This window comes from Procambarus clarkii, chromosome 71 (genome assembly GCF_040958095.1).
Source record: "Procambarus clarkii isolate CNS0578487 chromosome 71, FALCON_Pclarkii_2.0, whole genome shotgun sequence".
Lineage (NCBI taxonomy): Eukaryota > Metazoa > Arthropoda > Malacostraca > Decapoda > Cambaridae > Procambarus > Procambarus clarkii.
The window spans coordinates 12,820,214-12,839,081 of NC_091220.1; the positions used below are offsets into that span (position 1 = coordinate 12,820,214).

Consider the following 18,868-nt stretch of genomic DNA (forward strand, 5'->3'; position numbering starts at 1 on the left):
TAGATATTTTTTTTTAGCTGTGAGTTACTGCCTGATAGCCTAGGTCGGTCAGGGGCAGGGAAGCTTAGCCTAAGTCTGCAGTGATCTAGGAAGCTTAGCCTAAGTCGGCAATGACCTAGAAAGCTTAGCCTAAGTCGGCAATGATCTAGAAAGCTTAGCCTAAGTCGGCAGTGACCTAGGAAGCTTAGCCTAAGTCGGCAGTGATCTAGGAAGCTTAGCCTAAGTCGGTAGTGATCTAGAAAGCTTGGCCTAAGTCGGCAGTGATCTAGGAAGCTTAGCCTAAGTCGGTAGTGATCAAGAAAGCTTGGCCTAAGTCGGCAGTGATCTAGAAAGCTTAGCCTAAGTCGGCAGTGATCTAGGAAGCTTGGCCTAAGTCGGCAGCGTTCTACGAAGCTTAGTCTTAATCTGCATGATGTTAATCTTTATTTTAACCATTTTAACTGTGGATTTGGACAGTTGGAATTTTGCATGTGGCTGCTATTTGCTTTTGTGTGGAAGCGAAGCAGAGCACTGAGGGCGGGAGTGTCACCGACCCGACTAACCTGACACCACAATGTGCTTTCGGAAGGACAGCCATGAAGTGTTGATATTACTTTCATTTTTGTTCTGTCCAATCGTTTTAATGGACATTCTCTTTTTTTTCTTTTTTTGTATTTATTTTACGCAATGAAGTACGATATTTGGGCTTTTTTTGTAATGTTTGTCGTTAGGCGTGTAAAGGTGACCATATCAGGGCTCAGAGTGAGAAGGAATGTAGTGATTCATTCCGTTTAGTTATTCTATAATATATATATATATATATATATATATATATATATATATATATATATATATATATATATATATATATATATATATATATATATATATATATATAAAAGAAGTCTTTGACCCGGCCAGGATTCGAACCCATGCCGTCCAGTATCACCCCTAAACGTACACAATACCGTGACCACCGCACCAATGATCGCGTTCATTCAGCGTTCTCATATATAGTATATATATATATATATATATATATATATATATATATATATATATATATATATATATATATATATGTCGTACCTAATAGCCAGAACGCACTTCTCAGCCTACTATTCAAGGCCCGATTTGCCTAATAAGACAAGTTTTCATGAATTAATGTTTTTTCGTCTACCTAACCTACCTAACCTAACCTAACCTAGCTTTTTTTGGCTACCTAACCTAACCTTACATATAAATATAGGTTAGGTTAGGTTAGGTAGGGTTGGTTAGGTTCGGTCATATATCTACGTTAATTTTAACTCCAATAAAAAAAAAATGACCTCATACATAGAGAAAAGGGTTGCTTTATCATTTCATAAGAAAAAAATTATAGTAAATATATTAATTCAGGAAAACTTGGCTTATTAGGCAAATCGGGCCTTGAATAGTAGGCTGAGAAGTGAGTTCTGGCTACTAGGTACGACATATATATATATATATATATATATATATATATATATATATATATATATATATATATATATAAACACATTTGTTTAATTCTCAAACCTTCTATTTAATGATTCGGTATAATTGTTTTGTTTACAATTTGCAGTAGTGAATAATAATTTGTTCCACAATTAAATATTTAAACGCCGAAATAGCAGACTGCAGCTAACGTATTATTTATTCATTATGTGCAGTCATTCTCCGTTTACAAAACTCCTGGGATATACATTTTTCACTCAATCTGGAACACGCATCAAATTCTGCGTTCGTGGCAAGCTGGAAAACAAAAATTTGGAGCCTCTGGCAATCTCCCCCGAGACTCGTATGGAAATTCAGGCCAGGCAAAACCTACACCAATTTACACCCGCCTCTTAATATTTCCTATTATGACTCTAAAGAGGAAGAGGTTGGAGGTAAGAAAAAAAATCATAAAGGAATTACTGGAACATTCTGATGTGAATGCCACATGGAGGGTTGAAGAGCGCTGCTTATCCTACTCCTGGCAGCTATAGTATTTAATTGGGGGGTCCCTCTGTTGCTGTAATTAGGACTAGGCTAATTTCCGCATAATTAATTACATGGTCCGGCAGTGAGGTTAATAATACGCTTCGGCTGGCTACTATGCTGCCGTGATAGTATTGATAGCTTCCCAATTGCTCAATAAGGCAGTGCGTAAAATCAATAATAGGTTGCCGGCCATTATGGAATGGGAGTAATGTGCAGGTGGTGTTGTGTGGCAACGTGGCCAGCTGGTAGTGGTTGTTATTGGTGCCACACTCCCGAGGTATGGCAACACTTGCTGCTGTGCCACACTCCAGAGGTATGGCAACACTTGCTGCTGTGCCACACTCCAGAGGTATGGCAACACTTGCTGCTGTGCCACACTCCCGAGGTATGGCAACACTTGCTGCTGTGCCACACTCCAGAGGTATGGCAACACTTGCTGCTGTGCCACACTCCAGAGGTATGGCAACACTTGCTGCTGTGCCACACTCCCGAGGTATGGCAACACTTGCTGCTGTGCCACACTCCAGAGGTATGGCAACACTTGCTGCTGTGCCACACTCCAGAGGTATGGCAACACTTGCTGCTGTGCCACACTCCAGAGGTATGGCAACACTTGCTGCTGTGCCACACTCCCGAGGTATGGCAACACTTGCTGCTGTGCCACACTCCAGAGGTATGGCAACACTTGCTGCTGTGCCACACTCCAGAGGTATGGCAACACTTGCTGCTGTGCCACACTCCAGAGGTATGGCAACACTTGCTGCTGTGCCACACTCCAGAGGTATGGCAACACTTGCTGCTGTGCCACACTCCAGAGGTATGGCAACACTTGCTGCTGTGCCACACTCCAGAGGTATGGCAACACTTACTATTACTTGGAAGAGGCTGTTTAGCGGCAGGTAAGCGGGCTCCTAATGACTTATGTGCGATGTAGGTGAATATATTCTCTGCAATTTACCGTTTTCATCCTATATTATTATATTTCTTTTAAGAAATACTCGCAGTCGAATACAGTATAAATGTAGACAACAGAGAATGTATATAAAATATTGAGTGAAATGCGTATATTGCTAATTATTATACAGTAACATAATTAAAAAATACATAATTTTTCATTGAATCATTTATAAAGAGCAAATAAAATGTTTTAACTGAGAGCGGAAGAATTCCAACATGTAATTCTGTGTTCTCAGTTGAAAAGTTTCTGTAGTTGTGTAGAGAAACTCGGCCCCAGAGTGGAGGCGGCTAGCGCGGGGGAATTTCAAGTTGGCTGGCGGGGAGATTTCCCTCTCGTGTTTCTGCCAGAGGGAAGTTATGTTGCCTCCTGCATCCACCACATTATTTTGCCTTAGTTATTCTGTCTTGGCGTGGGTGGTGGTGGTGGTGGTGGGAGGGGGGGGCTCTGATGTCTGAGATGGTGGTGGGGGGGCTCTGATGTCTGAGATGGGGGGGGGGCTCTGATGTCTGAGATGGGGGGGGGCTCTGATGTCTGAGATGTGGGGGGCTCTGATGTCTGAGATTTTAGTTAGTTTATAGTGTTAAATATTTTAATCGTATTTTCTATTTTCCTTTCTAATGTTATTGAATATATTATAATATATATTTTTTATTACTATATACCGTTCAGCCCGTCCTCTCCAGCAATCACAACGTCAACAGTCCCATATACAAAATTACCCGAACCTAACCAACCCGAGAACCCACAAATAGAAAACGGGACATCACGTCAATTTTTGCGAACGGCCGTGATTTTAAGTACAATTAGTCTTTGGCCTTAGGGAAAGATTTGTACGTCAAAATGCGTCGTGCTAGTAATATCAAACACGGGATCGCGTCACTTTGCGTTTGTCAACTGTCTTATGTAATATATGATCCTAATGTAATCCCTTCTTCAATAGATCGTAATGTAATTATATAATAACTGAAGAGTGATTTGTTCACACACTAGCTCCCTTCTGCTCCCGTGTTGGGTCCTATTGATTATATGCGACAGGGTGGATTCATTCTCTAGAGTTATCAACAAACATTCCAGGTTAGAGCCGCCTCTTAGTAAGTTAGAATCCTATAAGCCTAGCAGGTTAGGGTCCCATAATCCTAGCAGGTTAGAGTTCCATAATCCTAGCAGGTTAGAGCCCCATAATCCTAACAGGTTAGGGTCCCATAATCCTAACAGGTTAGGGTCCCATAATCCTAGCAGGTTAGGGTCCCATAATCCTAGCAGGTTAGGGTCCCATAATCCTAGCAGGTTAGAGCCCCATAATCCTAGCAGGTTAGAGCCCCATAATCCTAGCACGTTAGAGCCCCATAATCCTAGCACGTTAGAGCCCCATAATCCTAGCAGGTTAGAGCCCCATAATCCTAGCACGTTAGAGCCCGATAATCCCAGCAGGGTAGAGCCCCATAATCCTAGCAGGCTAGAGCCCCATAATCCTAGCAGGTTAGAGCCCCATAATCCTAGCAGGCTAGAGCCCCATAATCCTAGCAGGCTAGAGCCCCATAATCCTAGCAGGCTAGAGCCCCATAATCCTAGCAGGCTAGAGCCCCATAATCCTAGCAGGCTAGAGCCCCATAATCCTAGCAGGCTAGAGCCCCATAATCCTAGCAGGCTAGAGCCCCATAATCCTAGCAGGGTAGAGCGCGCCTGAGAGTAAGGTATCACCAGGGCTTAGGACACTATGCCGCGGCACTTAGACACGGCAAAACGCGCTCTCCGTCTGGGGTGATTGAGGGCGGAAACCCTCTGGCAGGGAGAACATTTCCAATTTTACCCCCAAAATGTTGCATGTTAGTTTCTGGAAGGAGGAAAGTTTGAAGACGCGCCGGTGGGGTGGTATTGAGAGCATTCGATGATTGGCCATATTGCCCGAGGTGCTAAAGGGGAGAATGGCTTGCCTTGTGGCGCTGCCCGCTGTCTTCCTGCCACCCGGGCCCCCCAGAATGAAATAAGAGAGCGCGCTTATTGGACCAATTTCTGCACTAAGATACTCCCCCAGCGCGCGCTTATCAGCGGGAAAGTTAGATTTAACTAGGATGAAAGAAAACGGTATATTATTCATTTTGTTTTTAGTTGTGAAGGCTCAGGAGTTCTTCATTTGCGCTGTTTGATTCGGAATTGTCTTAAGAAAATATTGATTTTATTTAATTTATTCAGCGCCCGGATCTGATTTTGTTTCAACAGTTAAATAATCGATAAATTTATGGTATTGTGGCATTTTTTTTATATTTTTGTTTTTCGCGAGAGGATAGTGAAATGAAAGTCGATCAGATTGGGTTGATTGGTGTGGGAGCGGAGCGTGGGTTTGGTGGGAGTGTGGAGACACCCATACACACCCACGCAGGACACACCCACACACGCCCACGCCGGACACACCCACACACATCCACGCCGGACACACCCACACACATCCACGCCGGACACACCCACACACATCCACGCCGGACACACCCACACACACCAGCCCTGTTGGTGGGAGTGAGGACACACCCACGTACACCCACGCCAGCCCTGGTTAGGTGTATCGGCAGCAAGGGTCAATAAAGCGACCCAGACCAACGATTCGTGGAGGTCCCAGGTAGTGAGGCGGTCCGGGTGGCGGCCGTAGAATTACTTGAGTCTCTCCTTGTTCACCCGGAGGCTTTGGAGGTCCATCTTGTGGCTTATTATGTAATTTTAAGGCTTTAATATATCAAACTTCAAAAGAGATGGAACTTTAAATTATATTCATATAATTGTTAGTTATCTGATACACTTATACAATTTCAGAATGTAAATTATCAATTTGATATAACATTTTCTTCGCAATTAATGTAATATTTTTATTATATTGTGTAAATTTAATGCAGTAAATATTTCGTTATACGTTTATGTGTATGTAGATATTCGCCTTATCTCCAAATTTGTTAACTATATAAGTGGAATATATAACTACATGTTAACTCTGCCAGTGGACTAATCAAATTTTAATTATTCTGATGAATACAGAATTATATGGATTTTCGTGAAAATCAGTTTAGCTACAATTTAACGTATTATAGTTAAAAGCCAAAGAATCGTAGCCACGTGATTTACTTAAGACTTATGAGTAAAATACAAATATTTTAAAAGTAAAAATAAAAGCCTAATTTTAAAAAAAAGTAAAAGTCTAATTTTAACAAGTAAAAGCCTAATTTTAAAAAGGTAAAAGTCTAATTAAAAAAAAGTGCATATTCTTGCATACAGTGAATTTTCGATTATCTGAATTTAGATCAGCCAAAATATTCCAGTATTTCAAGAGATATCGTATATCTATAATATACGATATCTCGTATAGTATAGATATACGAGATATCTCTCGTATATCTATAATAATAGATATACGAGAGATATATATATCCCCGTGGTTACACAACTGTTTATCTGAAAATTGTAAGCCCATTCTATTGAATCTGAGCTGTTAGGAAGTCCAAACCCCTGTCTGGCCGGCCAGTCCACCACGGGCTCACCATAGCCCGTGCTACTTGCAGCTTTTGTTCCTAATAGCTGTGCCCAACCACTTGGGCTGGACGGTAGAGCGACGATCTCGCTTCATGCAGGTCGGCGTTCAATTCCCCAACCGTCCAACCATTTGGGATGGACGGTAGAGCGACGGTGCTGTAGTCAGGTGTTGAGAGGTTGTGTGTTCAGTAGTTAAGACCAGACTCTTGAAGGCAGAGAGGGGGGGGGGTCTGTGGAAGGGGTGAGGAGAGTGGGAAGGTGTAGAAGGGGGAGGTGGGGTGGGGGGGGCGTCTGGAGACGTGGGATGGAAGAAAAGTGGGTGTCTGGGGCTTGGGCAGGGATATCCTGGGAGAGGGGAAAGAAGGAGTGTTTGGGGTCGATGGAATGGAGGGTGGAGACCCCTGGGGGTGTGGGAGGGGAGGGTGGAGAGTCTGGGGGTGTGGGAAGGGAGGGTGAAGAGTCTGATGGTGTGGGAAGGGAGGGTGAAGAGTCTGGTGGTGTGGGAAGGGAGGGTGAAGAGTCTTATGGTGTGGGAGGGGAGGGTGAAGAGTCTGGTGGTGGGGGAAGTTAGGGTGAAGAGTCTGGTGGTGGGGGAAGGGAGGGTGAAGAGTCTGGGGGTGTGGGAGGGGAGGGTGAAGAGTCTGGAGGTGGGGGAAGGGAGGGTGAAGAGTCTGGAGGTGTGGGAAGGGAGGGTGAAGAGTCTGGGGGTGTGGGAAGGGAGGGTGAAGAGTCTGGTGGTGTGGGAGGGGAGTGAAGTAGAGGATGGATGGATATCCAACTGTGGGAAGGGAGCGATAAGAGCAGAACTCAGTGTAAAATAATTCTTTGATAAGAGAAATATGTACTATACTGTATATATATATATTTTTAGGTCAAATTACAATCACTTTAAGTGTTGCTGAATTGTTTGTATAGGCTGTGAAGCAGAAGCTAATTAACAATATACTGTAGAGCAGTTCAATTACTTCAAAACCATCCTTGCAAATATTTAAGGCCCCCCTCTTGCCTTCATTTTATTTTGCATTGATATTGTAAACACTTCGATGGCAAAGTAACGCTTCCTCACGTTAGTCTTTGCTCTTATGTATCATTAAGCAGTACTACATATTTACATACATGTATGTATGTAAATATGTAGTGTATATATATGTAGTGTGTATTACATGGCTTAACTTGGTCTCCACAGATGGGAGGGATGAACACGGGCTTCTCTGGGCCCGGCTTCTCCATGCAGCGCTCCTCCACTCCCAACATGAGCATGAACAACCCCATGAACGGCATGAATAACATGATGAATAATATGATCAATAACATGGGCGGCAACATGATGAACAACGTGCCGATGAACAACATGCAGAGCATGGGGCCGGGCATGGGCAAATGTATGAACATGCAGGTGAGAATACTGTGCCCACCTTCCCCTTGGTCGGGGGCACTGGGGCACTTTTGTACCCCCGAGTACAGCCTTGTTCAGACTCCTTATACTCATCTTGACACCTTTCTTAGGTAGGGGAAAACTTGAGACATTGGTTCAATCATTTTATTTAGGAGAAAGTAGAGGTTTGATGAGTTTAGTTTTGAAGACAACTATTGGTGTGTGTATATTTATTTATTTTACATACACACCCATTGATGTTTACAGTAGCTTGTAGCTTGAAATGCAACTCCCTTGCAATAAATTCTTCCATTTGTAGCCCCTCTAATACTCCCTCCCCCTCCACTCTTAGCCCCTTCAACTCTCCTATCCTCCACTTTTAGGCCCTTCAGCCTCCCTTCCTTCCAATTCTAGACCCTCCAACCCTTCCTCTCTTCACTCCTAGACCCTCCAACTCTCCTTCCCTACACTCCTAGTCCCTCCAACTCTCCTTCCCTACACTCCTAGACCCTCCAACTCTCCCCTTCCTCTACTCCTATACCCTTTACCTCCCCCCCTCATCTCCAAGATCCTCCACCTCTCCCCGTCAATTCCTAGACCATCCACCTTCCCCCCTCAACTCCTAGACCCTCACTAATGAAGCTGATGTGTGGTTGTTCCCCAGCAGCAGCAGCAGCAGCAGATGATGTACCAGCGAGGGATGGGTCCAGGGGGCGGGCCGGGTGGAGGGCGAGCCGGCCCTTACCCCAACCCAGCGATGTTCATGGCGCAGAAGCGGGCGGCGCAGGGCCAGTTTTCACAGCCTCCCATGGGCCAGATGAACCCACAGGTGGGTCCTCCTCCCGTCGCTCTTGTATATCTGACGTACCACATTAGTCCCACTTGTCGTCAGATTAAACTCGGTTCACTAGTCTGTACTCACGACTCAAGTCTGTATATATTCTTTATACATCCTTGTACTCATTATACAAGCCTATAGTCATTACACCAACCTGTACTCGTTACACAATCCTGTACTCATTGTAAAAGTCTTTGCTCATTACTCAAGAGGGTACTCCTTTATGCAAGCATATACTCATTACACAAGCCTGTGCTCATTATGCATGCCTGTTCTATTGCATAAACCAGTGCTAATTACACAAACTTGTACTCATTGCACAAGCCTCTGCTCATTGCACAAGTCAATACTCATGACACCAGCCTGTACTCATCATACAAACTGATATTCATTACACAAATCCGTACTCATAACATCATTGCACAAGCCTATACTGATTACACAAGCCTTAAATTATTCCAGTCGGTACTTTTTACATCCCGAGTGAGGTTGATGTGCCGTATTCCACAACAATGATTATATCCCAGCAGCGAGCTCACGAGTTCGTATTCGTGTTCGTAAGATCGAATTCGTGAGTTCGCGTTCGTGAGCTCACGGCACCAAGTGACTATACCCATAGCTCTCAATACAGTATTAACAGTGTGTGTACTACTACTATTACTGTACCTAAGTCTGTATTTTACTACTTGTATTTACTATTTTGTATCTGCAGAATCGAACTATTAGCTCATAAATAGTATGGTACAGTGCTCTGTATGAAAAAAAATTCACTTATATAATACAGTACTGTACAGTACATATTTTCTGCATAAATTGTATTTTTAATTGTTGTATCAGGGTTGTCCTTTTTTTCAGTGGTCACTTTACTAAGCTCCCGTGTCCTATGATGACACTCGTCTCCCTCTCTTACTGTCGTATATCAGAATAATTTATGTGGGATTTTCATTAGTAATGGGTTTGATGTTTTTGATTATCATATATGAAGGGGGAGTATATAGTAAAAGGGAGTGCAATATATATCCTATAAGGGAATAGGGATCAGCAAAATGGCTCGACTGTATATCACATGATTGATCTCTGTTGGTGCTATCTATTTCATTCATTACTTAATACATCCATCCAGCCATTGCAAAATGCTAATACAATTTTTTGATTCCACAGATGGGATTAGCTGGTATCCGAGGCGGCACGGGATATCCTGTTCAACAGCCCTTGCCGTCACAGTTCCCCCCAGGCCAAGGCATGAGGCCGAACATGAGACCGGGTGGGCCATGTGGACCCGGCGGCCCGCCATTTAGCCAGGGCCAGTTTTATAACCAGCAGTACAACAACTTACAGTACAACGAGATGGGTCCAATGGGTCCCATGAGTGGCATGAACATGAACGGCATGAGCAGCATGTCCGGCAGTATGGGTGGTGGGATGAACAGTATGACTCAGATGTCAATGTCAGTGCCCACAATGAGCTCGAGCAGCATGGCTCCAGGTGGAGGCAGTAGTATGAACTCTGCAATGAGTTCCGGAATGAACAATATGAGTACTGGTATGAGCAGTATGAATAGTGCAGGAATGAATACCTTGAACAATACTGGCATGTCAAATATGAACAGTGGTATGAATAGTGTAATGAACAGTGGTATGACGGGTGGAATGTCCAGTACTATGACAATGTCCAGTCAATTGAACAGTAGTGCCGTAAGCAACATGAATTCTGGAATGAATAATATGAACACTGGGATGAATACCATAAACTCTGGGATGAACAATATGTCAAGGTAAGATACCTATCATGTGATCTTATTTAGTATGTGAAATGCCATGGCTCTGTGATCTGTCATGTGTCACGATATGACAGTATTCAAGATTCGTGTACCTTGGAATCTTTCTTTAGTTTCATTCATTTTCCAATTGATATAGACAATCAGATCTTGAGTCTTAAGTAAATTAGGTAATATGGAACTGAGATGTAAATGGAAGGAGCCATTGTGTCATTTTAGCAAAGTTGAGAATGAATAATACTACATAGCAGAAAGTTTAGTGAATATTTTTAATAACAAATTATTTTATAGAAAGGTTAAAGATAGTTATGGTGTAGAAAGGGAACGATAAATACTGTATAGTCAAGACTGTGGGTAGAATGTGGGAAAGGGGAGCCCTATCTTGATGTATGTACATCAACACCACGTACTTGGTAACATCACGTTTTATATACTGATATCAGTACATCAAGAGGTGATGTTAAATATTTTAGGATTAATGGTTACATTAATCCTAAAAATGTATGGAGTAAATATTTTAGAGGTGGAGGTGGAGTAAATATTTTACTCCAAGGGGTGGAGTAAATATTTTACTCCAAGGGGTGGAGTAAATATTTTACTCCAAGGGGTGGAGTAAATATTTTAGAGGTGGAGGTGGAGTAAATATTTTACTCCAAGGGGTGGAGTAAATATTTTACTCCAAGGGGTGGAGTAAATATTTTAGAGGTGGAGGTGGAGTAAATATTTTACTCCAAGGGGTGGAGTAAATATTTTAGGATTAATGGTTACAAATGGGGAAGAAAAGGCAATGATAAAACATTCTTGAAATGAGCATAGAGAGTGAAAATAGAAAAGTTGAACAGTAGAGAACAGTTAGGAGGGAAACTAGAGAACCAATAAATAGGCTAAGGAATGTTTATTTATTTATTTTTATTTATATATACAAGAGTTCTTACATTCTTGTACAGCCACTAGCATGCATAGCGTTTCGGGCAAGTCTTTAATCCTAATATTCCCCGGAATACGACCAGCCAAATCGTTTAACCACCAGGTACCCATTTACTATTGGGTGAACAGAGGCTACAGTTAAGGATTGGCGCCCAGTCAATCCTCCCCGGCCAGGATATGAACCCAGGCCAAAGTGCTCGCGAAACGCCAGACGAGTGTCTTACCACTACGCCACGGGGACTGCAAAGGATCGTAAAGTAAATGTAATGTAAAGGAATGCAGATATAACTACAGTATATGCAGATGCAAAAGAAATAATGTAAAGTAATGCAGAATGTAAAGGATCATGTTATAGATATCATGTTTTGCAACTGTGGATATACTGAGGGCAGTGTAATAATAATTCATTGTGTTGGGGGGACAGGAAGCCAGAGTGTATTCATACACGTTTTGGCTATTATCGAGGGAGGTCCCCCTCTCCCAGGTTGAATTACTGACCCTGCCCAGAATACAACCCCACAACAAGCTGAGTAACTCCTGAGTACCTACTCACTGCTGGATGAATAGAGACAATAGGCGAAAGGAAATACCTGTATGCCCAGCCATTTCTGTACTGCCTGGGATTTAAACCCAGAATTTTCTATTGTGCGTCAAGAACAAACCCGACTGTACTACCGGGACCGGTGGTACAGTATAATGAACATAATGCTGAGGGCATGTGGGCAGTGTAATGAACATAACACTGAGGGTTGAAATTAAATGTGTAATTATTAGGTATACATTACTACCTTTGGTCGTAAAAGGGGTGAAATCGGTAAAAGACACAAAATACGTAGGTGGGGATGGGGGAGGGGTTTGAGCGCTTGAAATTCTGTAAAGTTTGTGTGATGATAGAGCCTCCAGGAGCCCTGTGTGTTTTGACTACCCGGTGATGGGGAGCTCATGGGATAAATACAGATAGATTACCTGTATCTATCATGTGATACTACAGGCAAGACTACAAATAGATAGCACATATATAGCATCATTTAAAAAGATGAAGATAAGAGAGGAGGGGAGGGCAAAGTGTGGAGCAGAGAAAAATCAGGTGTGTACATCTACACTGTCTAGGTGGTCCTCTTTTATGAAAATTATAATTCCATTTCCCATATGACGTAAATGTAACCTTTTGTACAGTGACACTGGTACTACCAAGTTAACTTATTGCAACACTGCCTGTTTTATACTATGCACACAATTTTTTTTTTTAAAGTTTGCCGTTCGTAAAATGTGTAGTCCATCTAACATGGCTTGGCAGTCAGCATAGTTCAGTATAATATTACTGGGCACTTGGTGGCCCAGGAGCTAGAGAGGGTGATCGTTTCTAAGACTTTGTTGCAAATAGGAATAAGGCTTGTCTCCTGTGATTACTTTGCTTACAGGCTAAATGATCGCCACAGATATTTAAAGATGCTCGCTTAAATAAAAATAACAGAACAGATGCTTATATTAAGAAGGTAATTTGTATAAATAATGATAACTGTATAGTATACAGCACTAAGGCTTTATATATATATATATATATATATATATATATATATATATATATATATATATATGTCGTACCTAGTAGCCAGAACGCACTTCTCAGCCTACTATGCAAGGCCCGATTTGCCTAATAAGCCAAGTTTTCCTGAATTAATATATTTTCTCCAATTTTTTTCTTATGGAATGATAAAGCTACCCATTTCATTATATATGAGATCAATTTATTTTATTGGAGTTAAAATTAACGTAGATATATGACCAAACCTAACCAACCCTACCTAACCTAACCTAACCTATCTTTATAGGTTAGATTTGGTTAGGTAGCAGAAAAAGTTAGGTTAGGTTAGGTTAGGTAGGTTAGGTAGTCGAAAAACAATTAATTCATGAAAACTTGGCTTATTAGGCAAATCGGGCCATGTATAGTAGGCTGAGAAGTGCGTTCTGGCTACTAGGTACGACATATATATATATATATATATATATATATATATATATATATATATATATATATATATATACACATATATATATACATATATATATATATATATATATATATATACATATATATACATATATATATATATACATATATATATATATATATATATATATATATATATATATATATATATATATATATATATATATATATATATATATATATATATATATATATCAACAACACTTTTAATATATGTGTGGGTGCTGGCATATTTATTCAGTGCAGGTGTTTTATCAGCTGGGTGAGGTGCCCGATGGACTTGCTAGGTTCCCTCTTTATTTATTCATGTTTATATTTATCCATTTATATACTGTACATGCTCATGCTGCTTTATTAACAATTAATTGTTAGCTTAGACAAACAACGCAATATTATTTTGGCAGTTCAATTTTTTGTATTCAGTAGCATGATAATGTGACAGACTGATGGCTCCTGTGTTGAGAATGGCGGAGCCGGCAACCCACTGCCTAACGCTCTTTGTACAATACATTTATTTGTACACTTCTTCATGCTTATAGTACTTCTCGAACACCGGCTGGCTTTCTGTGCTTGAGTGATGTATTTCATCTTGGCTTTTCTAATGATGTGATCAATATAAGGACAAGCTAGCTGTCAAGTGGCAAGGCAGCTGCAACAGTCTTTTTTTTTGGAAGATGTTGAGTATACATCATGCTTCCTCGCTAATATACTGTATGTCTAATCTGTGCTTGAAACAGTTTAGCAATACCCAAATCTATTATGTTACCTAGTAATCTGTTCCATAAATTAACAACCCTATTTTGATATGCAGGTCTTGTCTATATCAACACTTTCCCAATTTGTACCCATTATTTTTGTGTATGCTATTTTGTGATAACATGTTTAGCACCTTATTAATATGTCCCTCGTTCATCCATTTGTATACTTCAATAATGTGATCACTTATTCTTTGCCTTTTTGAGAATGTAAATTAGGCTTTCTTAAAATCCCTTCGCAAGAGAGGTTCGTAATTCCCAGGATTAATTTTTCCATCCTTCTCTGTATGTTTTTTTCTGTAGAATTTTGTCCTGTATACAGTCTGATGCCAAAGCTCTGCCGCATAATTTGAAAGGGGGCACAACATAAATAACAGTAGATGTCTTATTCCTAACACATGTTGCTGTAGATACTAATGCCATAGTCATCTTATTTTAAACATTTATGCTTTGATATCTAGGATTAAGATCCCGTTTGGTCGTGACGCCTAGATCTTTTACATTCATTGTGTTGCAATTTCAGCTAAATAGTCTTTTAGACTTGGTGCCTTCCTTTGGTAATTACTAATTTGGCAATTGCAACTCTGGATGACAGTGACCTCATGTTAAGAGTTACTAGAGTACACAACTAGAGTTCCACAGTGCTGTACCATGACGCATAAATTACACAAAATCCCCGAAACTTTGATCAGTGTAAATTTCATGGTACAGTACAGTGAAATTAAACAAAAATTACTAGCCATATAAACTTTGCAAAGTGTTATGTTGACATAAACAGTGAAGATTCCAAGGAAATGGTATTACTGTATATATATTTGGCTTGTCTTGATATGAGACGTTAGTAATGAAGTGGAATCAGTAGTGGTATTTGTGTACTGAAAGAGGCAGAGGTTGAGTACGGCATAAACAAAAGTAAGAACTGACAGGAACAGTCGAGTGATTATGAGGTTATTAGGGTATTGAGGGTCAAGGGCTCACAGACTATGAAGAGGTCATTGAGGTCAGGAACATGAAGGTTATCTTGAGGTTATCTTGAGTTGATTTCGGGGCTTTTTTAGTGTCCCCGCGGCCCAGTCCTTGACCACGACTCCTCCAGACAGTACATAGTAAAGTCCATAGTACAGTACACAGCAAAGTATATAGTACAGTCAACAGCAAAGTACATAGTACAGTACACAGCAAACTATATAATACAGTACACATCAAAATACATATCTCAGTACACAGCAAACTATATAATACAGTATTCAGTAAAGTACATATCACAGTACACAGCTATTTATATAGCACAGTACAGTATACAGTGTTTCAGGCAAGACACTAAATGAAAATAGAGGATTCATAATTTAAAATTGTAAGACAAAAATACCGATGCTAATTAAACAATAACCCAACAAAAGCATTTGAAGAGTAGAGAACAAATTAATAATTTATTTTAAATTGGCTTTTAACAAAATACAGTGAGATACAGTTTAGTATTTGGAGTAACATTTATTATTACAAATATTGCTTATTAATTCATTACCGGGTAAATAATTAAATGTTGTAATAAAGCTTAATTACTAGCATTGAATGATAGCTGCAAATAGTCTACAGATATCTTTAAGTGTCTTTATGTCTGTTTTAAATTTGTAAGTGTTGCAAGTGTACTAAAGTGTTTACTCTAACGGTAAAGTGGCAATTATCATAATACTGTATATGAGATCATTAAAATGAATATTGCAAATGAGAGGAAAATTATTAGCATGTCACTCAGTGTACAGAGGCCAGTAACATCCCTAATATTGAATACACAGGAAAATTAATTGCATATCTATACAGTTTAAATTAAAATATTAAATATTAAGCTACACGACCATTTTGAATTGAGGGAGTGAAACTAACAGCCTGTATGCATGCATTATATATATATATTTTGAACATGATAGCAGTCATATACATGAATACAATAATGCTCACCTGAAACTGAAAAGTTCTTTGTGATAATGGGAGGAAAGAAACTTAGGTAAACACCTCACTGCTCTGTCCATACACATCCAGTTTCATTCAATATCAAAATTAAAGTTTGATCTCTTCCCACTACTTCTTTGCTTACATCTAATTCTTCCAGGGTGCTGTTTTGCCTATTTTTCAGTTACAAGCATATATCTTTAATGGTGTACCCCTTTCAGTGATCACCTGTACCAACCCCAGAGTTTTGCCTTTATTTTAAATGTCGCCTTTGCTTTTCCTGAGGACATTTCCATAATTTTCAGCTTAGTATAGTAACTTGGTCTTATGCTGTTGATTTTCTTTTTATAAGTGTGTGCAAGAACAGTTGCTGATATCTAGCGTTAGGCAGTGTTATTTTGAGACTGCCGCTCCTCGTCCATCCTGACTTTAGTGTTGTAATTTTTGCCCCTCCATAGTGCCTCTGTGTTTGTCTTGGTGCTTTGCTATATCTGCTTGTTGCAAGTCTTCTTTTTTGTTCTTGCCCACCTTGCGTTGTTTGAGTACGAGTTAATCTTGCTCTTCTCTTGGAGAGAGAACCTTGTACTATGTACCTAGTACTATGTACCTTGTACTATGTACCTTGTACTATGTACCTTGTACTATGGTATGTACCTCTTTTCTAAGTGGTACATACTCTTCTGTAGCCTCCATGCATTTATAAATTACTGTATGTACTACTTCATGTAACTTTCCTCTTGCTCACTGTCCCATTGGAATTCTTGGAAGAAGTCTCTCATCCATCTGTAGTCTATCTCCCTCTGTACTTATTTGTTATTTCTCGTGCTCCTCTCTTTCAGTGTGACTGTGTTGTCAATGCTATAGCAGTGATCTGACACCCTTAAGTTATTCGTTAAAACATCTGCAGTGTGTCCAATACTCATATTGTGTTCATTACTGCTGGGGGGTGTTGAGTCTCTATGGAGGGTGCTTGAGTGCATCATGACTTGTTGTACCCCATTAAACCAATCTGAGCTATTGTATTATAAATATAAAAGAGAAAAAATATTATTTTGAATTGTAAACAAAAAATTACAGAACAAGGTGTAGGGTGGGGGGGGGAGGGACAAAAGGCAAGTTATAGGATGTCAGGTTTTAAAGCAGGTTAGAAATGGTTTAAAATGCTGCAGTCAACAGGAAGGGAAGATAAATACAGTAATAGGATAATGGATGACTGTGTATAGCAGAGGTGCAGGAGCACCAGTTTTTTTTTTTTTATTATTTTCTACCAAAGACGTGGCCACACAGTTACAATGCTAGCCAGCATATATACATTTTCTTCTGTCCTCCATGGACAGGGCTAGAGATGTGTTAAACATATAGTTCAGGGTTTATTGAACAATCAACCACAGAAAGTGATTTGGTGCTTTTAAAATGCTAAGCTAACCTACATACGTAAATACATACACAGATTTACGTATGCCCTACATAAAGTGTTCGATGTGTCTTTTACATAGTGTCATTAATGTGCATTTACAAAGGTGAAATGTAATTCTGATCAGCTTCCATATATACTTTATACACATACATATACATACACACACACACACACACATGCATTCACATACATTTGTCTCTTTTACTCTGACAGGGTGAGATTCAGTGTGAGGATGATAGCCCTCAAGGAACACCAAAGTGAATAAGTATACATATAAGAGATTTGGGGAAGCCAAAGAGACTTGGACATAGCAGTAAAATAAAGATAAATGTTTTTAGTTAGACAATGAACAATATGAGAAACACATCCACATTGTTAGAATTAATATCTAAACAGCAGAGTTGTCATGCAGGCAATATGGCATGTACAGTATAGATAAAATATGGAAATATGTCAACTAATGCTTTTTTTATGAATGTAAAAGGGAGATCTAGCCTATCAAATTATCTGCATCATGTGTACTTGTTCATTGTAAAGAAATTTTTAAATACTGTATGTACCATTTTATTCTTTATACATCTTAACAAAAATCTAAGTACAGTATTTTCAACTGGTTCTTAAATGCTTTGACAGGAATATGAGTGCAGCAACTGCATCTGCAAGTGTGGGGAATGTGGGGAGTGTGGGGGGTAGCTACCAGCACTCGCCCATCCCTGGCAACCCCACACCTCCACTCACTCCGTATATGAGCCCACCGTATGCTAATCAAGGCGATGTCAAACCTGACTTGTCCGAACTAAAACCCTTGATGTTCCAAAGTAAGTTGTATCATTATCTTTTGAGCTACTGTATTTAAGCTACGACAGTTGCCATGGATATCCAGTTGAAGCATAATACTATATATGAAATATTTACATATACTTCTCCTTTACTGTATTAATTTTGTTTTTGATTTCCAGAAGATGATGAATTACGGCTCACTTTCCCTGTTCGAGACGGGATTGTCCTACAGCCTTTCAGATTGGAACATAACTTAGCCGTTTCCAATCACGTCTTCCACCTCAAACCCACCGTATATCAAACCTTAATGTTCAGGTATGCTAGCTGCTGTCCATCTACTGTTGTGCAAATTATAGCACCTTACAGCTGGTTTTATTTTAGTTCTAATATTATTTAGCATCAGAGAATTTAAAACATTATAATTTCTCAGTAATGTACATGAAGAGTTATACCGTTTAGTGGTAAAATTATCAGTGTTATCGTAGTAGAGAAGTCTGCTCGCAAAGCTGTCACTGTTATCATTGTAGAGAAGTCTGCTGGCAGAGTCATCAATGTTATGATAGTAGTCTGCAGGCATCAT

General features: G+C 40.0%; 1 protein-coding gene across 8 annotated transcripts in view; it reads left to right on the plus strand.

Annotated features, from left to right (window-relative positions):
• tna (tonalli) overlaps positions 1–18,868 on the plus strand; it is a 156,174-nt gene that overhangs the window by 125,375 nt on the left and 11,931 nt on the right. For 4 of the 8 annotated variants that reach the window (XM_069312020.1, XM_069312014.1, XM_069312018.1 and 1 more), the window contains 5 exons: positions 7,644–7,853; positions 8,500–8,661; positions 9,832–10,445; positions 18,142–18,326; positions 18,468–18,603. In XM_069312020.1, coding sequence (XP_069168121.1) covers positions 7,644–7,853; positions 8,500–8,661; positions 9,832–10,445; positions 18,142–18,326; positions 18,468–18,603 — 1,307 coding nt within the window. The remainder of the gene's footprint in view (positions 1–7,643; positions 7,854–8,499; positions 8,662–9,831; positions 10,446–18,141; positions 18,327–18,467; positions 18,604–18,868) is intronic. The other 4 variants (XM_069312015.1, XM_069312019.1, XM_069312017.1 and 1 more) reach the window with 1 other exon arrangement.